The following is a 23,114-nucleotide window of genomic DNA, read 5'->3' as shown; positions in this document are numbered from 1 at the left end:
GGTTGAAAAACATGTATATATAGTAGTCCACTATATTGATATTGTCTGCTCCCTTTCAATGCATCACTGCAAGAACACATTGACTTATACTGGCAAGTCTATTACCTCTTGGCAGGATACCCGCAGCTTATTTGTATTGTGCGTTTTGCTTATCAACATTTTTCCTTTCATCAGTTCTGCTTGTGCCTGGAAGAGCTTCCATTATGTCTAAGACAGTAATGCTCGTGATATCAAGTCTAAGGCAAAACGCCAAATAACGCATTGATCGACTGTAGAATTGTGTAGTGCGGCTGCTGTGTGGGACACTTCATGACAAAACTCCCACCCATTAAGGGCTGATGTTCAGAAGGGTTGTACTAAGCAGAATTCGCTTTTCTCAGATTCTATGAACATCATGCCACTTTCCCGTCCGATAATCTAAATACAACTGAAAGGCCATCAATCTAAAAACAATTTAAATTTGGATAACTGGAATTAAATGTTAATGCTGAACATTTTGTAAACGGCCAAATATTTTAACAAAATAATTAAGCAGTTTAGTAACTGTCGAGACAACAAACTAATCTAGCCACTGAATCGATTTTATCTGGCTAGTTAATAGCAGGCGCAGTGAAATGATTTATATTGCGCAGTGGCCAGAGGCACTCACACCCAATAATGCACAATGCAAAATGAGGAAAAAGCGGAAAACACATTAATAGCGGCTTAATATAAACATTATTTACTTCAGCCATTAGGCCACGCTCTTACCGTGCAGGTTGTTAATTTAATATCGTTTTTCCTAAAGTAACCTTAGTTAAACTGCAATAAAAGAATGGATGTTCTAGTACTTTGAGACCTGCAATTGTGCACCAGCTGCTTTTAGAGGCATCTGGGACCCTGAGTTTTACTATGCACGTACATCCGGTAGAGGGAGTTAACTGTTTAATCTATAAACATTGGAAGTTAAGAACAAAAGCTAGTAATACAATTCTGAAAGTAAAAATAGAGTTTGTGCTGCGATCTGTGCCAGGCAGACAACTGAGATCGTATCAGGGCACAGGCCGGGCAAACTGCAGGCATTGAACACCCTTCACCCCGCCTTTTTGCGCTGTCAGGGCACTTCCGCATTACGCAATGGGGGGAGAGGGGGGTTGGTCCAGCTTTACCTTTCAATTACGCCAGAGAAATTGAAGTAATTTCAGAATTGTGTGCTACAGAATTACCAATAATTAGACAATTACTCCTCGCGTAATTCGGAGTACTTGTGTGGGGGTAATTCTACAGTGAGTGCACATTTCAGCCTCTTGCGCTTGCTGCTCCTATCCTGCTGCATTTAGCACTGTTTCTTAGTGCAAAATGCACCAGTGCACCCATTTGGGACTCAAAAGTGCATTTTGCACTACAAAAATGATGCAAAAATCCGGTACTGAGTTGTGGAAACACCCTACCAAAAGAGTACAGTTAGTGAGCAGCTGATTGCATTTACTGTTCATGTCCTGTCGCATTTAGCCCAAAATGTATTCTTATGTACATTTTGGATGCAAGGTTGCATTTTACAAAAATAGTTCTAGATGCCAGTAGTAAGTTTTATCACAACAGCGCATTTAGTGGCATTTCTTGGAGCAAAATGCATCTTTTGGTCCATTTTAGATGCAACAGGGCATTTTTGTGCTAAGAAATAGCACCAAATGAATTACTTCACCTGAAGAGGGCAATTGAGCAAAGGTTCAAACGGCTCACACATCAGTAAAGTGAGAACAAGATTAAGGTTCAACTGAGGCATGATAAAAATGGGGGAAACATGCTGCAGGATTTTAGGGAACCTGGCTACAGCAGAGGGTTTGAAAAGAGAAGATTGGTCCGGCGATCGCAGAAATGCAGAGATCACAAAAGATACCCTTTGGCAGTGCCAATAGCAGTGCCGGGCTGGGCCACAGATAGGGCAAATAAAAGAACCATGGATAAAGGTGCAGAAAGGGGTTCAACGCTGTGTGACGCACACCATGACACAAACTTGTCTCAACAGGAGTTGTACACCAACTTGGTGGAGGGGCGTCTGGCTGCCAGAATAACATCATAGACTTCGGGGGTAAGGTCGAAGGTTGTCACTGTCACTGCTCATCGCCACACATGCAGGTTGAGGGTTTGCAGGTTCAGATGGCGAACCCTGTCCTGTTGCTGTGTCGGAGGATCCTCACAAAAAGATAGCCTGACTGGAGGACCGATGATCGTGCTCAACAGCTCGAGATACTCGCCTCTCCTTGCCCAATCGGGAGTCTCAAGAATGACCTGGCCCAGGTTGTTTCTGATCTTCATGAGAACTCTAGACAGGAGTGGTATTCGTGGAAAGGAGTACAGGAGGCCAGAGCTTCACTCAAGACAAAAAGCTTCACAGAGCAACAGTCGCCTTGGAAACTCCAGCAAAAGAAACTAACCAAGGCTCTCCCCTGCTGAAAGAGACCTTGTACCACTTCTGGATGGAGACACCATTTGTGAACTGCGGCTGAGTTTGTCCGCTCCGGCGTTCAGAGAGCCTACCAGGTGTTGAACCACCAGGGAAATACTGTTATGTTCCAGCCATATTCAATGGGGCAGAGTCTCATGGCAACGGGTCAATGACCCCACTCCACCATGTTTGTTGCAGTACCACACGGCGGTAGTGTTGTCTGTGAACACCTACATCAGTCTTTCCTTGGTCGAAGAAGGGCTTACAGTGCCAAGTGAATCACCCAAAGCTCCAACAGGTTTAAGTGGAGCTCGGACTCCACCAGACAACATAGTCCTCTGACCTCAACCTTTCCAAGTGACCGCCCCAGCCCAGGAGTGAGACATTGTCACTACTGTTAGATGTGGTTGGGGAAAGAAGAAGGGTCTGCCACTGACCAAATGCAGTTCGCTAGCCACCACTGCAGGTCTTTTGCAGTTCCCTCTGAGATAGTGACCATGACAGAGCGATTCTTGTGACACTGTGCCCACTGCGTCTACAAGTCCCACTCCAGAGCCCTCATATCCGTCAGTCATGGGTCACCAGGAGGATGCAGGAGGCCATGAGACCCAACAGCCTTACAGTCAGTCTAATCAAAAGTCAGGACAGAGGATGAAACAATGAAAACTTAGTCTGAATCAGTGGCAGCTGCCACTGAATGGGGATGGCAGGGTTGAAGGGGGGGAGGGTTGGGATAAAAAAATAAATTTTAAAAAAAACACTTACCTCTTTGTTCCGGAGCAGAGTATGCACCTCCTCCGTTCTCTTCCCGGCAGCACACAGGCTCCCAGCCAATCATGACGCTGCTGTCACCAGCACGACAGCAGCGTTGTAATTGGTGTGAGCACCCTGCTTTGGCACTCACAGAGGGAGTGAAGGCCTGTGCTCTTTCTCCTCGCAGCTATTCAATACAGCCAGGTGGAGGAATGCAAAGTGTGCATGTCTGTTTGGGGCTGGGCCGAACACGGCCAGCCAAACAGACATGCACACTTATTGTGCACAAAAAACTGCCCTCAAGCCCAGCCCCACCCCGCCTCCCAGGAAAAATAAAATGATAATAACACTTCGGTATTAGCATTTTATTTTTCCTTCCCCTTCTGCTTGAAAGCTGTGGGGTGACGGTCCTCCTCCGCCTTAGCGGAGGAGTCGCTCCTGGTCTGAATATCCTGGACAGCACCGTGTCCAGAACATCTTCAATAAAACAGAGCGTTTGAGAGGGAGTCAGGTGAAACTTCAGCATGTTGATAATGATCCCTTGCAAGTGCAGGAGGTTCTCCCATTGTCTGAAGGTGTGTGCCAACTGCCTTGAGTGAGCCAGCGTTCAACAGGCAGTCGTCGAGGTAGGGGAAGACTAAAATCCGCAACCTCCGCAGATGAGCTGCAATCACTGCCATCACCTTGGAGAACACCCAAAGTGAGCTGGTAGGGCCGAAAGGTAGCACAGCAAACCGAAAGTGCTCATGGCCCACTGTAAACCGCAGACAATGTCTGTGGGCTGGCAGAACGGGAATGTGGAAGTAAATGTTTTTTTAAGTCCAATGTCACTATTCAGACTCACGGTGAAGTCAAAGAGCATTTGGACTTCTTTGACTTCTTGTGTTTGTGGGACTTATACAACTTCCCTGATGACTTTGAAAATGATGATGAACGTGGGGGGGGGGGGGGCTCCGTGATCAGTCCTGGAAACACCCACGCGGACGGGACCTTGAGCAACTCACAGTCGACCGACTGGAATGCAGACTGAGCAATTGCCAGTGCTTCAGATACTTGCATATATTCCACTCATTCCCCTTTGTTGTTTTAATGTGACATTGCAGAACGCTACATTAATTAAAAGTCACCAATGATCACAGTGATGAAAAGGGTATATTAGCGTATGTGTGTGTGTGTGTGAGTGTGAGTGTGTACGTACATATACATATATTTATTTCAGTAAAAACATAACATTTTAAGCAAACTCACCATGTAATAGTTAACTCAAGTAACTAACTGACCCCACACAATGCACAGTGACGTCATTAATTATGTCATTTCAGATATTATCTATGAAGTCATAGAACATGTCATGACTGATATGTGAGCTTATAAGCTGTGCATGGCAAGGGAGCAATTTATATATATTTTTTGTTTACTGGTGAAGTTCACTGTTTCTTATTTTTTAATTTAAAATGTTGCGTTTTAAATGAAAATTTCACCTAACTATATTATAGCTTTAACTGGTGTGTTTGTCACTATATTTATGATGTTCTTCTATGGTAAAGTAGGATTTATTTATATACCTAACTACAAGTCATTTTATCCTTTCATTTTTTCACTGAAGTTCTAGTTTTTTTTTATTGTAGTATACCCAGATCTTCCAACCCCTGCCACATCATACAAGGCCTTGCCTTCCACTGTGCATGGTGGGGAGTTGGCAGCCGGCCTGGCCTGCCCCAAGGGACAATCATGTTGGGTACAATCCTGTGGGATTTTCTCAAGGGGGGACACGCTGGCTCCCACAAAAGTCCTGCAGGATCGCAAATGCCCCTTGCCCAATTATTTTTTAATATGGCAGGGAGAAGGGCGGTTGGGGTCCCTATGGGATCCCCCACAAGGTCCAGAGGGCCAGGGTATGCCTATTCTAGCACCTCATATGTTATTAATTTTTTAATTCAGGGCAAGAGGACCGAGTACCAGTTCCCAGTAACAACAGCTGCAACATTCCGCTTCATGTTGCGGCCAGCCAAACAGAGCTGTTGAGAGCTCCTGTAGGAGCAAGGCGACTGGGAGGGGGGGTCGGGAAGCCTCTCAGTTCATCAGATTGCTCTAGCAAGTTATGTGTCAGCAGGACTCAAGTGAACCCACCCATCCAAATATCTGTACATTTTGAACCTTCATTTCTCAAAAAACTACAGAACAGATTTACACTAAATCACAAAAAGCACACTTTCTGACTAATAATCTATCTTTCTGCAAAATGCTGTTATTATGTTCAGCTGTTCTGTCTGTAGCGCTCTCTAGAATCCTCTATGGAAACTACATGGAAAAAATGCATTTTGGGACCACCCCCTTATTTATTTTTTTGTTTTACAGCCACTGCTTGATAGATCATCCCATAACTTGCAAGGGAGGAGCTGAGTTTGTAAAAAATGTTTGGAACATTTTTTGAAAATTTGTCAAACTGTGCAAAAGTTTTTAGAACTCTAAAAAAACTATTTCCTATGATAACCAGTTCCCAACTACCCACACGGCCCCCCACCCTGAGCCATTAATTACCCCAGGGACCCAATGCCACAAGGCCAGCTCACAGGCTTTTCGTCTGAACCTTTCCTAACCAATCTGTGCATTCTGTTCCCTCGACCTTCCTGCTTCCTTTTGAAACCATGCTCTCCAGCACTTTTTTTGTGGTTAAAGTTGGCCAAAATGATTCAAATTTCCTATTGATGTAGTCAGAAATTGACCCCATTAATTTCTCAAAAGCCTTGTCCACCATTCCTTCTAAGCTATCCTCCATGCTCCCTTCTAATTGTTCTTCTGATATAACCCGACACATCTGTCACCGTAATGGGTGAAAAACTGCAACAGACAAAATTTCCCTGTCTAAAATATTGCATCATTGTGCTTCACACAATTGTAAAATGGCACCATAATGAAAAAAATATGCAATATTCCCAATCCTTCACAATGGCCGATGCTTTCAGCACATAAAGGCTCATATGCTCAACGCATAGGTCCACCTACAGACTTTCTACTAATGTTCGACATGAATGCGTCCAATATGAAAAGCAGGCCTACGCATACAAGGCCTCCGCAGACCTATGTGTGAGAGGCTCTTGCTCCCAGGAATCTGTTTCAGAAAAATACTACCTCAGCGCAAGTGCTCTTGCTCGCATCCTTCAAACAGAGCTGTGCGGGCACCTGCCGATAAGATGTCACTGCCTACTTATGGTTTCCTACCAAAATCCACAGCTCAACCGCGCTGCCTACCCATACAAAAAATGATTCTTATTCCAAGGCCCAAAATGAAGATTGAATATTAAGAGGGATTTCTTATCTTGAGAGTAGCAGCAACAAAAGAAGGAAGAGAGATGGGTGTTCCTGAGTTTTAAAGACTGTAAGATTGTTTTAAAGTTTTACATGCTTTCTACTGTTGCTGCTGCGAAGAGGTTGTGTCTAATGTCAGCCTCAATGGCTTGACATAAAAATTAATAATTTCAGAATAATCACAGGTGACTGATTTCTGGGTGTTAGTTGCAAGTTTATATTTTTTATTATTTTGAGCTAATTCCTTTTTTTCAAGAAATCCAAGATAAATCTCATTAGCGTTGTTTTGATTCAGCTGAGTGTGGATACCTTTCATATGCACAAACCTGTCAAATGTTTTCAATATTCAACTTTTTACCCAAACTCTTACTGTACTATATACATCGCCTTAAGCATCATGCTAAAAAGCCAATCAAGCCTTTCTGTTTTCCCCAGCTATAGGCCTTCTATGAGGCAACTAGGTGTGGACCTCCAGGGCTCAACCTTTTCTCATTAGAGATTTGTACAGCTGATCTCAAATCTCTAGGTATTCCAGGAATGGTTCAAGGTGTCAAAAGAAACGGCTCCTTTTTACAGAATATGTATTGCTGGAACTTAAGTGTAGATAAACGGCAACTTACATCAGAGGGTTCGGTAAAGCAGAGCATGTAAATATATTGGTATAAACAGCCATGTACTAAGAAAAGCAGTAGTACTTGTTCTTCAAATAATTACGATTTACTGACTGAAAAACATGCTTTTCATTTCCGTACGAACCCCTCTTTGCTAATATTACAACAACCACAATTTTACAGCTGAAAGGACTTCACGGTGTTTTTGCTCTTGGAAAAAAGGAAAATTAATTATGCTGCGGTGTGATCTATTGCATTTTCCAGACGAAAACAACTTCCAATCTTCAGCCTAATGACCCAGCTTGTGTTTTGTCCCTGATTGAGACAAGCTGGAGAGATATCATGTTGAACTGACTGGGTAAAGAGTAAATGACAGAAATGAAAACTCGTTCCCTATATCTGAATATATTTCTTCCATTCAAAATTATGAAAATTAAACACTCCGAATTGTGGTACCGGTGCGCCATTTTTTGTTACTTGTTTGCAGTTTCAAGGTCTTGCTACACCACACTGTAGTACCAAAACAGTACATTCATGCAGATCACTTAAGCAGATACTCTACGCACACTATAGGGCAAGTGAAGTATGTTAGTTAAAAAATAACAGGAATGTTCTTGCATTCCCCTTTACACCAAGACCTAAAAGTGAAGCAAAAGAATATTTCTTAAGAAAGACTATGTTCGACATTCAGGATAAACCAACATCGGAGGCCAAATTCAAAGGTTACATTAATGACAGGCCCGCAAATACAATATCTCATGGAAATATGTAAAGGTACTTCGCAGGATATTGTCTCCCTTATCACTCAATCTGTCCTGTTACCTTTGTCCTACCAGTCAAGGTCTCCTAAAACACATGGTGGCGTACAACACAAAATAAACGAAGTAAGAGACTCACTTCTGTGTCAATGGAGTATATATTGCTCAATGGAATAAAAACGGAGCAAATCACAAATGAGTTAATTTGAGGCACGGTACCCTTGGAGTGAATGTGACTACAGGCTGTCATTATACAGGGTATCAGTGGATACTTCCTGGGGCCTTTCTCAACTACTTCCGGTCTTTGGCACACCTATGAAATCCTGCATGGTCTACTTTAATGTCTAATGTCCATTACACAGGCTCCCTGACCGTCCCAATGCTAGGCTTCAGCAGACTCAGAATGACGCCATTCGATTAATGAATGGTCCCCACAATCAAATATGTGGCACGTAGTACTTTACAACGGCATTCCATCACGGATAGGGTCCACATCAAACCTGCAGTCCGGCCTTCTGTGCTAGTAGAGCACTGCAACCTTTATCTCTTTTCTTATTGTTTGGCTTCTTGCTTGTCCACGCCTTGAGAAGTAGTGATCAACTGTTTGACATTGTGTCATGAAGCGTGTCTGTTATCTCAAGGGCATAGGTGGTTCAGAGTCCAGGCTGTTGAATTCTACAACTAGGGGAGTTCTCAGTTATTCCTTCTTGGTGACCTTTAAAAACCTCTTTGCAGGCTTTGCTGCTCTCATCTGCTTCCAGCTCACAGGATGTGAAGCACTCGGAGACCCCTGTGGGTAACGTCTGCTGGACAGATGTGGTCAGCAGTAGCAGTGCATTTACTATCAAGAAGAGATAAACAGGCGCTAAGCAGATCCAAACACAGGGCTCCCACCAGAGGGTTCACCTCACTTGAAATCGAAATCGAAAGAGATACTGAAATCAAACCAAAGAACAAAAAGAACGAGAACGAGATAAAAAAAAAAAACAGGGCTGACATTGAAATTATGACCCTCTAAATAGGCAACTGAAGCAGGGTAATGAAGCAAATCAAATTGAGCAAATAGGTCTCCATCTCAGTGACACACATGAAAAGGTCCATATACAACTGTGGATTCACAAAATATGGTCTGCAGCCACCACCGTTCTACGCATAAACACATGACAGAGACAGGATTCGACTGTCTATAGAATGAAGCCTCACCTGTGCAACCCTCCAAGTCAAGGACGGGTGGTGGACCTCACCAATGTCAAGGGACATGCTTAGGCACCTGAGTGTGAGGCTAGGACCAAAACCAAAAACGAAATATCAGATACTGGCAGCCAAGCCAGGCACTTACAGCAAATCACCAAAACTGTACACCTTGAAAGGGGTCATACTTACCCCACCAGTATGGATTATAAATAAGAAACTTGCGAGTATCAATCCAAATGTTCTAGTCATGCATTATGACGCACAATACCGAGAGGAGACGTCACTTAGTAACAACATATAAACCTCATTTGAATGTGTTTTTTCTTCATGTGTCTAAACTTCTAAAGTGTTGACATGAGAAAAGCGATATCTGAACTACAGGTTTTTAGCGCTGCCGCCCAGTATCACTAAGTTTTTAACACCCGTACAGCAATCTACATATTGCATTGTTCAGAATATAATATTCACCTACAGAAGTGAATAGTGCGTGAGCTAACTGACCTTTCCGTGCACTCTTTGCATGTGCTGGTAGTGTAACTCCACCAGTGTACTGTTCCAGGCGTTTCTGTGATGTGATTTGCCAGGCCCCACTACTGATGTTCCCCTTTCTGCGCTGCAATGTCAGTTCACACTTCCTTTCAATCTAAACAGTTCATTAACTCTAACGTCTATGTCGCACCCACCCTTCCAGGTATGCACTCAGCTGCTGCAGTTCACATTAAGTCCCAAAGCAGCCGCACCAGTCCTTGCACAAAGGTGGAATGGGGGGTCCATCACCAGGTGTGGCACTCGCATCTACCAAGAACTTACAACATTACTAATATAATGGACAGGAGAATAAACTGCAGGTGCACATCCCCCTACATGATGTCACAAAGTGACGTAAAATCTTCTCAATGCAGGCAGGTGGTTCTAGAGAGATGGGGTGGCCACCGAACACCCCACAAACAAGAATGTCGTACATTAAACTACAAAAACCCCTGAGCGCAAAAAGCAATAATTCAAGTTTTCTTCGAATCTGGTATTTGTTTATTTCATATTTCACCACTCTAGCCAACACGTTTAGTCTTGTTGAAGGACTTTCTAAGGGCAAATTAATGAAATCTGTGTCCCTTTTCCTAGTAAATAAAGTTGCACAATAAAATCCTCATAACGTATAGAATCATTATCCATTGGTAACAATGTAGTCAATACAGCAGTATCCCTGATAGAGATCTCTATCAGAGATACTAAGGTATTGACTACTTCCTTACCAATTGATAATGATAACTATTCCAAAAAGATGAAAAGTGTTAGCTACAGATGTAAAATATGAAATAAACAAGTATCAACGTCAACAAAGACTTGGACTGTTGTGTTTTTTGCGCTCAAGGGCTTTTGTTGTTTAATCCATCAACAACTGTTGTCCAATAGTGGACGTGAGGGGTGGAGTTTACTCCAGCCCTATCCTTGTCCAAAGTATGAACAAAGTACAACTCATTACAAAGTTTACATGTTTCATACATGAGGGTCAGAAAGCAGTGCTTCAATTTAAGATAACAACTTTGGAAAGTAGATCTATATACTGCTGCTCAGAAAAAAACGCACAAACTACTAATTCGGGGTTCTGGGTGATGGGTGGTGGAATTGGAATACAAAGAATTCAAAATCTCCATTTCTCTATAAAATGCTTCCAATTATTTGTCTCTCTGAAATCGTTTATGCTTAGGTTTGAGGACTAAAGTGAGTTAAGAGAAAGGCAAGCATTGGCAGATCCGATAGGCCCAGCTTGGCAAGCTGGTGGGATGGTTATTTTTTTCTTCTTTCATGAACACACCACAAGAAAGAAATATGTAGCCACCAAACCCCATGCAAAGAATAGTACTAATGTCTTTGAATTACTGTAAGCTGAAAACGTAGTTTAAACACTCAAGGATGAGTAAGAAAAATAAAAAGAGAAAAAGAATGGCAAAAGAGCATTTGAAACTAAAGTATTGGCCCACCGCACCTGGCACTGATGTGCACTTCTTTCATTCAGATGTGCACGTCCTCTGGTAAAATGCTCTCTCTCAAAGTGAGATAACCGATGGCTTAAAGGGGCTGCCAAGTGCCCTTTACTGTAGCTTTTGTGGGTGGAAGCTAAATATGGATGAGATTTGATCAAAACAATGAATGAAAAGGGCTGAACCAAAGCTCCTCTTATCTTTGTCTATATTTTTTTCTTTGTGACTTTTTTTAGCCACATGGGGCTGGCAAAGTACCTAACAATTCCTCTAGGCCAGACCTAAAAACAGGATGTTGTTGGCCAAGCTTTTCACCTAGACCATCTGTGAGAAATGTACCCATGTTTTCCCCCCCGTCTGTTTGGCAGTTCATTGCTTTACGTGGGGTCTTGTGTAGGGAATCAGAGGATTGAGGCTATCAGATCCTTTACTCTCTAAAGTGTGATAAACCAGCTCAGTGTGTTGCAGGCATCGACCCAATAACCGCATCTGATGTGTGACTGACAACTTTGGTTTAGGTGCAAGTGAAATTCAAAGAAGATATAAGTATGTGTTAAATTAATTCAACTACTTCAGAAGTAAACAAAGTTGCTGACATAAAATACAGAAATCGTCTGCTAAAAACAGGGTCAACAGATCCAACACACACCTTTTTTTACGAGATTTAAAGACACAACCTGGTTGTGTCCTTAAATAAACACTCTTCTCCATCTATAACTCAAGTAAAAGAATGTCTACTTCTACATAACATTGCCCTTTAGGCGCTACAGACAAGAAGGTATCTCGCACAGAACCCTCAGTAGAAACTTGTTATTTTCTTCTACAATAAATAACATATCCTATCAAAGAGATGGCGATGAGATTGTATATATGTTAAAAATGTAAAGTTCGTATAATGAAAATGACAATTTCATCATGCGCAACTTCACATCTTGATTTTGGGGTTAAAAGGCCCAGGGCAGGTGTGTGGGTCATACATAATACATTTTCTCTACTTCTCAAAAAGAGGAAAGAATTAAGGAAACCTACTTCTGGTATTCTAATAAGGTCAGACTTCTGATTCAATCAGGCTAATTAGCCATGCTGTGAAAAGTGAATGGATAACCAAGCGTTATTCATCAGAGTGATGAAAAAAATACTACTACCTTTTTTGCTGAATTACAACAAATAGCCGCATATGGGACAGGTCACACATTTCCAATGACTGTTAAAGCCTCCAAGTACCTGTAACAACTGTGTGGATGTGACTATGTTTGAGCATATCTTCCGTATTATACTATCATTAGTTCAAAAGTGTCATCACAATATGGTTGAAGTGGCTTCAAATGAATAGAAAAAGAGGCAGGCTTACATACTATGCTGTCATTAACGTAATTGGCAGCACAGTATTTGTGAAATGTTAGCAAATTATTGTTAACATAGGCAGGCTTGCGTTTTGTTCTATCACTCGCGTGCAGTGTTCGAAAATTATTCGAAAATTATTGTAAAACAGGAGCACATTTAATTGAAAACCATGCCACTTTTGTCTGAGTTCGTTCCCTGAAGCACCACACACATCAATGAGTACTCATTGATAACCTATGTAATTGCAAATGTTCCCTTTACTTTACAATTTCAACCTCAGACCCACCGTAACCATGGAAACTAGGTACACAAAACATTTAGCTTTGTTGGGAACAATTGTTCCTGAGCGACAGGTGAGCAAAATCTGCCATATTAATAAATACATTTTTCAAGTTAAAATACTTCTAATAATAGGGCTTAAAGGATATAAATAATTATATATATTACAGTTAACAGTATCGTTCATTTTAATGAGACCCAATTTTTTTTGTTTATATCCAATAAAAACAATTATGTAAACTGCTTTCACAGTGCCAATTCTTAAAGTCAAGGAAGCGTTAGTAGTCCTGTGCAGCGTTTGCAATGGAAAAATAAGTATGTACACACGTTTTCAAAACTTTGTCTTGGTGTCGATAAAAATACTGATGACACTTATAAGGTACAGCCCAGCCATGTGTGCGTGAACTCATCTCAGCACTGTCTCCTAATTAAAGAGTGAGTGGGCGACAGGTTGACATTGGGTAAATGAGTTGAACAGGGGGTGGGCAGATTGTACAGAGCCCCTTGAGATGATGCTTAGCCAATCACCGAGCAGGCACCTTGAGATGATGCTTAGCCAATCACCGAGCAGGCACCTTGAGATGATGCTTAGCCAATCACAGAGCACGCACTTTGCCACTAGTGGATGAACCGCAAATTAAACCAAAACAAAACTGTCAGTGTGGAATACAAGGGTGTAGAAAAATAGGCAGTAATGACTGCTTTATTGTCAGAGAGAAACAATTCCTAAATAGCTCACTAAAAGCAGAAAACCGAATTTGTGCGTAAATACTGGCATTCATCAAACTAGTGCATTCAAGTAAACACAATCTGGGGACTAGCATTCACTCTTCGGAGCGCATTAGGAAAATTTAATGAAGACGGGAACCCAGGGATTCCCGCCCGTCTGCTGCCGCTGACGTTACAGCCACATTAGTTATGTTGTTAAATTACTTAATAAACTCGGAGCCTCGCAAAATAGACGTTTATGTTCGCCTTCTGGTGACCCACCTCCTTTAAAGCTAATTAAAATACTTACATTGAAAACTGCACCCTCAGACAGGATTAGGTATATTGCGTCATAATGTGCATTCTTAATACTTTTTGATTTCATGTTAACTTACATTCTGCTGCTTGGGATGATCTTGTGACCATCCCGGAACCAAGTGACTTGAGGTCTGGGAAAACCGATAACCCTTGGGAAGTTTAAGACTGCAGCCTGGCCTTGCAACTCTGTCATTCTCTGATCTCCAACGGCAAAGTCACCCATGTCTGCAGGAAGAAAAAAAAACACTGTTTTGTCCAACATACATCCTTTTATTTACTTCTTATCACTTATTTCACGAATCTCACATTTCTAGTTCAAAACATTTGTTCAATGTATGCATACCTAGAAAACACAAATCATAAAATTGCCTCGGGCCACTAAAATTGTTATGTGTTAGTTAAGGAAAAGAGGATCCATGAGTGTTTGCCTGACTCAAAATACAGTGGGCTGACAGTCAGTTTGAAGGCCAGTATACTCTGCGGTGAAGTACCCTGTTCACCAAACTCTAGCCGCAAAATTCATCATTTTGTACCATCACTGAACTCAACGAGGAAGTGTCCCCCAGTACAGCATGTCAATCACCTGAGCCCTTTTCTTTTACTTTGTTTTGCTCCTAGTTAGAAGAGCTGTAACCACAAACTGCTGCCTATACTATCTAAGACAGCTGCCATCAGGTCTTCCCACTGCCTCTTTCCTGCAGAGCACCAAAACCTCCTGACACCATGGGCTATGATACTCCTTCCTAGTATTGAAACTACCTTCAGGTGGCGGAGACCAACAGTAAATCCGGCACCTGACAAAAACATTTCTGGACGGTAACCAGAAGAGAAAAAAAGGTCTGGGAGTGGTTTCTTTAGTTAAAGTCAAAGTTGATGATCTTTTTTTTTTTTTTAAACAGTGCAACTTCTGTTTTAAACTAAAGGCAGACGTGAGACATGACACATCAGAGAGCACGAGGTGGAAGAGCATGATAGGAGCACGCAGCGATTAGAGCTGCCGCTGGGCCGTCAAGGCTGTGGATATCGCTGTTGCTGAACTGCCATCAAGCTGGGTCGGGGGAGGGACCAAGATTAACACCCAATGTTGCGTCCCTCCATCCCAGGCTATTGAGCTCTGGGATCAGGGACTGAGCACGGATCAGGGAGTGGCTGAACAGGATCTCAGGGGCCAGTCCTGCCCACCTGCCTCACACTACGTTGACACTGACTTTGGCTTGGACTTCTCTGCACCCAAACACCCCCCCAGGAACCCTGCAGCAGCTAGTTTGTAGCAGCACCAGCAGTCGGCCAGCACATCCTACTTGCAGCAGGAGGTAGGAAGCACCCATGAGAGTCAAGTGTTGTGGACAGAAGGGGCAAAGCAGGTATTGCACCCTCAGGACCTGCAAGGACCAGGGCCAGTGAAAATGTTGCGCGAGGGCTGTGAGAGGCCGGCATTAGACGACATGGCATAGAGGGAGAGGCCCGTCCCTGCGGAGGTGGCCTGGCCAGGTCCAGGTGCGGCTTGTGGGGGTGTATGCCCAATTTATTTACTCTCCTTATGACTTTATTCACTACATCCACTCAGATCAAGAGCCTCAGAGTGCAAGCAGGTAGCACTCACTCGCAGGGCTCCAGTGCAGGAAACCCAGAGTTGGCAGAGTTAACAGGCATTGCATGGGAACAGTGGAGCTCTGATGATGCCATTCAGGCCTCAAATAGTGCAGCACACAGCAGTGAGGACCATGACTATGAAATAAATAGCACACACACTCTTCAGCAACATCCTCAACAAACATCGGCACAGGACCACAGCCTTACAGGGAGCCCTAGCAATCACAATAGGACAGTCCCACTCTCCAAACTCACAGAGAGCAGAGCAATCTACTAGCCTCAATCAACACAACTCTGGTTGCTACAATAAACGCCCTGACGTGGCAGTCAGATAAACTAGAATTGCAACTCGACCTAATACCTGCCTTAGCGACATCAACTGCCAAGATGGAAGCCAAACATAACGTCTTGGAACAAAGGGAGCAAGGTGCTAGTCAAGTCAATAAAGGTAAATCAACATGTGCTTGCCATCTAGTAGTTGAACAACTATGAACTTTGCCGAAGGTTGTAACCTCAATGATCTCAGACTGGAAACTCACCTTTCAACTCCCAGCCGAAACCAGTTTGCACTCATTCCACACCACACTACCAGACCCTACAAATCTGTTTCCAGAGATAACAGCTAACTCTGCAATGGTACCAGGAGGCATGGCATGCTCAGAGACAGTCAAATGGCCCTCCACCGCTGTCCTACAACAGGACCAAATAACTAACCCTCGTCATCCACAGTGGGGACTCCTATAAATGTGGTTCCTCAAGCTCCCACAGTGCCCAAAATGCCAACAGGGAAAAATACCTCTTCAAGTAATAGCAACGGCAACACAGACCGTGTTCACAGACATGGAGAATCAAAATACAAGGACTCTTTCAAAGAGATAAAAAAAGAGATTGAAAAAAGACCAAAAACAAAGCAGCAAAAGAACAACTGCAAGCTCAGCACCCAAATGAACAATGGACAACTGACCTCAATTTAATCAGCATATATCCCCTCTTTAAGGAAAGCGTGGCAGGCAAGAAGGAGGTTGAACCCCAGAAAGTAATTCAACTTCCAGTCCCTCAGCCACCAGTGCACTCTGCACCCGAACATGGAGCAGGCCCCTCCCCAGAACAACGCACTTCAGCATCATCTCCCACGCCTTCCATCTACTTGGAGACCACACAACCAGCGCAACACATTTTATCATCATCTCCACGCCTTGCATCCACTAGGAGAACACACAACCAGTACTTGCCAGATCTTGTGGCGACCAGGAACGTTGTTGGATACCAAAACAGCTCCGCAAAAACCAGTAGAACCACTAAATATGGAGGCAGCGCACAGCAGGCCCAAAGGACTCTCCTCCAATCAAGCTAGGGCCGCTCAAATAAGTAATGACTGCAAATCCAGTGAATCCCCATGCAACCACAGGCCAACCAAGCTAGTGTTCACACCGCAATACTCATCAGAGGGTAACCACGATGTTTTGGATTGCTCTAATTTATTACGATTATTCAAGGCTATCCCAAATATGCTCAATATAACCTCAGAAGATATCTTGAGCGTAGAGTTTAAAATATTGTTGGAGTGTAACAAAATAAGAAAATTGGCAATATTAACACAGAAATCGCTCTCACTGGCTGAAGAAATCCTGGCTAGTAAACTGACTTTCGATGAATGGGGCACCAGGATCTAAAGAAATCAGGGCTCCGAAGTATCCTTTCCCACTGAAGACCGAAAGTGAATCACTAAATTTACAGGATCTTACTCTCAGGATCTTAATTGGGGCTGGGCACTCACAGTTAAATCTACAGCAAAATGCATATATCTCAATGCTACTCAAAAATAGGGGCCTCAATCAGGAGGGTTGTCTTGGAACCCACCAAGGCAAAGTGCAAAACAGATTGGAGCTAGTTATCGTCCACTTTATCTAGCAACACTCAGAACTGTTCCTAGCACTAGCAACCCAGCCTCAGAAAGAAAACAACATCTACAAAAATTATCATGGATTGTTACTGGGCTGTCCAGGCTACTTCCCTTGCAAGCTTGCTCACAATAAATTTTGATCCACTCTGCTTTCAAGAAACTTGATCAACAAGTCCCTCAATAATGCCTGGCTTTTATGAAATACATCAAGCTGGGGAAAAAAAAAACATTTTCGTGAGGCCATATGGTGGCCTCTCCATATATCTCAACGTCAACTCAGGACGAAATAATATAATTGATCACCTTGGAAGTCCTAAAAATAAATGACCATCGGACAAGGATTCTACGGATCAATCTCTATTTCAACAGTTTTGGACCCGAGCAAGCGGATAGGATAACCCAAATATGTGAACTTTAGATGCTGTGCATTGTGATCACATCAACTAGGATATTATAGTCTGCCAGGACTTCAACTTTCGCCATTTGGGAGTAACCCTGACTGACCATCCATCAGTGAGTTGTCTTACTAAATCGCTTTGAAGCTTGCTTAACAAACATGGCCTCAAGTCCACTCAGCACACACTTGAAACAAACCTGCAGTTTTAAAATTCCAAAAACAATCAAGGGAAGAAACACTTTTGATTACATGTTTACCTCTTTTGAGCAGTGGGAGAGCTTTGACATTCTTCCATCACAAGAGAGTGGTCACCTTCCACTCCACACAGAGCTGATATTACGCTTGACCAAGCGTGAATGCCAGAAGACAGTGGGCACCTCAAAAGGAAACGCAAATCTACAAATAATCTGGCGAATAAAATGGGGATCAGTCTCCCTGCAAAAAGTTTGGAAATCCACCAGTGGCCCCTTCCTCAAGACACAAATTGTGAACATTTTCTGGACAACTAGGAGACCACTATTAAAGACATCCATCTAACCCTAGGCCCCGTACTAGCCCCTCGGAGGCCTCCTACTAAATCTTCTAAAAAAGTGCCTCAAAATGGAGAGTAAGCAGGACATCTGCAGACTTCGGAAAGTATGCCAAAAAACACAAAATCTGCTAACCAAATCAGAGCTGCAGTCAAAGTTGCAGGCCCTAACAAAACAACATAAGCAATTGATCTGGTCCACAAAACAAACAAATGGACAAAGTGTGACTACACGTATATTCACTACTGGAAAAACATAGTCAGACTGACATATGAAGATATATAAAAAAATAAAATGTGTCAAGAAAGCCCAAGAATTATGTGAAATCCCCATGAACGCAACACGTAAATAAGTTACACGTAGCAAAAATAACAAATGTATTTTCCTTGAGCTAATTATGCACTTCAATCAACATCCCGAACCAAGAGCCAATGTTCAGGGCAACGTTATTTCAAAAACTTTGTGCAAAATCAAACCAACAGGTGCTCCTGGCTCAAACGGCGTCCCAGCCCAAGTCTTTAAGGATGACATTAATCTGTGGTCTTTAATACTCCTTCCACTGTATCACACATGCTCAGTGACATGGCAGGTACCAGAGAGTTGGAGGGGCTCAATCCCACATCCAATATTCAAGAAGGGAGAGAGGCAGGAACCAACCAATTATCGCCTTATCGCCCTTCTTGATATTGAAGCCAAGGCCAATGCCTCCGTCCTAATAAAGAACTGGAGCGTTGCCAGGAGGCAAATGAGATAGTTCTGTTTTGTCAAATTGGTGTTAAGGGGAACTCTTTGACCACGGATAATATAGTTGCACTTTCCTATATAATACACCAAGCTGTCAGGCCAAACGTCGTCTCCCTTCTACGCATGTTTCTTTGACTATTCTGCTGCATTTGACTTGTTGGACAGGAATAACTTATGGAAGAAACTACAGGGCTGGGGCATTCCGAACAACTTGCTCCGGGCAATAATATCACTATCCACCTCCACCTGTGGGTGGGTCAAGTTATCTCAGATGATCATAACAACAATAAGAGGCTGTATGATCAGACTGGCACTCGGGCTGGAGAGCCAAATGTGGACTAATACGGGTACCTTCCTAAAATATTACTATAGGACCATTAAGGCCCCTCCCAACACTGAAATCAGCTCTCAAGCACATTTGTTATTCAAAGCAGAGCCCCCGGGCCAACTATATAAATAAACCCCTTGCTACCCTCCACATTGATCAGTCCGATTTGAACAAACTCCTGCTCTCGCAAGCTGCTCTTAAAACCACCTTAAAAAAAAAACAGACAAAATCACTGTCAATGTTAAGTGACATGGCTAAACTAAAGAGCACACTGATGGTATAAGAAGTGGCAACATCCTATTACCGTAAGCACCCACACTGTTTGAATCCACAGCCATAACTTCAGCGCTCGATTGAGAAAGCTTGCCTTAAACACATCATGGCAGCAAGGTCTATGGACTTCCAGTTCAAAGAAATGAACCCAAAATTACTCTCCCTTTCCATTACTGTTAATTGCAGGCTCTGTGGATACAAAACTGAGACGTTCAACTACTTACTATTTTGTTGCCCACCTTTGCCGCACACCCAGCGCAGCCTGCTAAACCCGCTCTTTTTAACCCTCAGAATAAGAACCTGTAATAAGGCCAGGAATTTGGTCTTCGCAATGACAGAGCCAACTGACCAGGCCAAATCTGGCAAATATAACAGCCTAATACAGTAACTCCTTAAAGAACTCTATAAGACTGGCTATATTTAGCTTGAAAAGACAAATCCTTCCTAAGCAAGCCATTGGTGGGAAGCAATGTCCTCCCCTTAAATGTGCGTACCTCACACTACGGCTGCTATTACTGTTTTCCACTTATGATCTTTTACTGTCTCTTTTTATATTGAATCTTTTAAGCCATATTCTATAAGCATTTCAGTCAGCACTAGGCACTTTACATTTCTGTGCCAAGGCGTATGCCCACTGGTATGACCTCAGGTTCTTTTTAGAATATTTGTACTTTATGATATTCTGTTACTGCTGACAACTTTATATGTCTGCTTCAAACTTCAGGCTCTTACTCTGAGCATTAAATGTAACCCTCAAGACATCTCTTTTAAATAATGGTTCGTTTTTACTGCACTTGTTTTTGCTCAGACTATTTATTGTAAATTCTTCATTTTCTCCACAAACATTGTAAAGATTTTAATTAATTACACAATAAAAGGATTTAGAACTTGAACTAAGAGATTTTCACTTTCTAACCTCACCACTAAACTCTTTCCCAATGCCAACTCCAAAATGCAGCTCATGCAATCTAGCACAGTTGTTCCATTACAGTTATAAAAATACCTCATCTACAGATGACAAGGGACCAAACCAGCATTCATCATTGAAATGTCTCACGTCTCTACCAACCAGCCTCCACTAGTTCAAACAGCATCTTCATGAGCAACTTCAATATCCCAAGTGGATAACCTACAAAGTATTTCAAGGATATTCCCCATCTGCAGTCTACCATCACATTGCACAATATATCTAACAGCCAGCCCAGAGTACGGTGGCACCCTGTACCTTGCCAGCACTTTGTTGAACGTTGTAACCATTCAGTCTCAGCAAAAAGATCAAATGCACTGATGATGTAATCATGATCATCCAACTGAATATGCCCTGCAAGAAGATTCTATGATGACCTGGCAACAATCTAAGCTTCTTCAAACCCCAGTACACACTTCAAATCCTGTTTATGGGACTTCAGCATCACTTTCTAGATGCTAGCAAATAATTACACACTACTGAATCTTAGATTTTTGCAAAAGAGTCCTTCTACTCAGGGCACAGCCAGAAACTCATTAACAGCAAACACAGCCTCAGACTTGAGGAAAAGAAGTGGACATGCCTACAGCAGGTAGATGACCATACCACCCTAGAGCAACCCCAAATAGTCTGAAGAGTAAGTGATCACTGAATCCAAGAATGCACATTACAAAAAAATCATATACAGGACCTCAAACAAGATCAGGGAGCACCTCAAAGATATAAATACTGCATAATGCATAAACAAGACTCACCTGCCTATGCCTATGAGACGTTAAAAACCACAGCCAAATCATACAATATAATTCCTCACAAAAGTCAGTGTGAAATTCTCTAATAGCTACCCACCAACGTGAAGGCTTAAATCATCAAAGTGGTGGATGATTTCATGTAGATCACAGTCAATGATGACCCATGCCTTTTCAATTTCTCTGCCACCTTCAAAACCGTTGCCTCTCGAACCTTGCTGAATATCGCTGTACATTCAATTGGCTTCAAATGGACTGTCAGCCAATGTTTCAGATCATACCTAACAAACAGAGACCAGCTACTCCACTTCAGACGAATACCTCTGGAAGAGATCATGCCAATGACAGGTGGCATTGCCAACTCTCCATCTTTTCACCACTCATTTGTAACCTGTGCACAGAACCACTTAGAGTCTTCCTGGGAGATTTGTACGTCAAGGTCCATCAGTACGCAGAAAACATCCAGCTATACTTAAGGATCCCTTTGAACCACAACATAACACAATGAAAGATCTGAATCATAACAACAAATGTTTTGATATATAAAAATGATGTAAAGCTGAACCCAACCAGGGGTGACTTCATTTGTACTCCAGACAACAGACTAAATGAACCTAGAAGGTTTTGTCCCTCAATCAGTTCTGGCAATTTCCTATGATCTGATAACGACAATAAACAACAATAAACACAAGTTTAAAACAGACTGCACAATAAAGCAATACCTCCTGGAATCAACTTATCCTTAGCTCCGCACAGCAAAACATTTCCTCCCTGAAGGCTGCTTTACAATACTTGTACAAGAATGAATTATTTCTCATTGGGAAGGAGCAAGTAAGAATCCCAATGGAAGAATCCCTAATACTCAGCTCTCCCGCTGAAGGGCATCCATGATGCTGAAGTGAGCCTCATCGATGGTCTTCAAACGTTTAAAAGACTAATTTCAATGATGAAAAGCTCTCCATTGACTCCTGTTCGCATACTCATGAAGACCTACTGTACCATCTATAAAGCAGCCACTAATGGTAAATGACCATACCTGGCACCCAAAATCAAGACATCTGGAGGACTCTGCATAAACGATAGCAGAAGCATCACTTGACTCAAACACTAGAAGTATAAATAAATAATTAAAAAGAATCTGACCTTCTTACGCCCCTAGGATACGAAATACCACCTTAGTTAAAGAAGAGTCAGTCTTCAAACACAACCTCATAATCATGTGAATTCTTGGTTAGCACGCTGGAATAGAATGGCCCATACCCTGCCCCTTCCCCCCATACCATATGTCTAAAACGGATATCCGTCAGCTCTCACTCGCCTCCCCGCACAATACATCATGGGGCGCTTCCACGACCAATCTCCTCAACCTAGGACTGACTCATACCACTCAACTGCATAGGCCTAGGTTTCTAAGTTCACACTTTGTAAATCCATACACTGTATAGAACAATATTATGGGCAAACTTCCGCGAGGCGCTGCGTTAATTTATTCCAGAACTATGATAAAGCAGAAATAAACATCCACCATACCGAGAGTGCGAAAAACATCCCCCACAAGCATTCACATCGGCATCTTCACAACCTGACTGTGTTGTCAAAGCCTAGGGCAGGAGTGGGAATGAAGGTGAACGCGCCTTGGTAGCTCTTGAATTAATGAAATAGCTAAAGAAATACTTCTTGCCTCATAACAGTGTCAGATGTCGGATTTAATTAGGCTAATATGACACACATATTATAAAATGTGAATGTATCATTTAGAGTTTAGAACTAGCTGCAAAATGTTAATTGCACTTCCGTAAAAACACAGATTAGTGACATGCATGAGAGGCAGGTCAAAGGTACAACTGTTCTGCTATGCGGACTGGCAAACGTAAACACACAGATTACTTTGTGTTTAGATTTGACATACTAGGCAATATTCAACACGAAAAGGAACTACAATAACC

The 23,114-nt window shown here is 42.5% G+C and overlaps 1 protein-coding gene across 1 annotated transcript in view; it reads right to left on the bottom strand.

Annotated features, from left to right (window-relative positions):
• The window catches only part of SDK1 (sidekick cell adhesion molecule 1), a 2,061,301-nt gene that overhangs the window by 1,466,753 nt on the left and 571,434 nt on the right, over positions 1 to 23,114 (bottom strand). Inside the window, exon 4 of the mRNA XM_069209963.1 lies at positions 13,762 to 13,909. Within this exon, the coding sequence (XP_069066064.1) occupies positions 13,762 to 13,909 (148 nt within the window). The remainder of the gene's footprint in view (positions 1 to 13,761; positions 13,910 to 23,114) is intronic.

The sequence above is a fragment of the Pleurodeles waltl genome, chromosome 10 (assembly GCF_031143425.1).
Source record: "Pleurodeles waltl isolate 20211129_DDA chromosome 10, aPleWal1.hap1.20221129, whole genome shotgun sequence".
In the NCBI taxonomy this organism is placed as follows: domain Eukaryota; kingdom Metazoa; phylum Chordata; class Amphibia; order Caudata; family Salamandridae; genus Pleurodeles; species Pleurodeles waltl.
The sequence above is the reverse complement of the archived record's forward strand: the minus strand, read 5'-3'. Positions and strand labels throughout refer to the sequence as shown.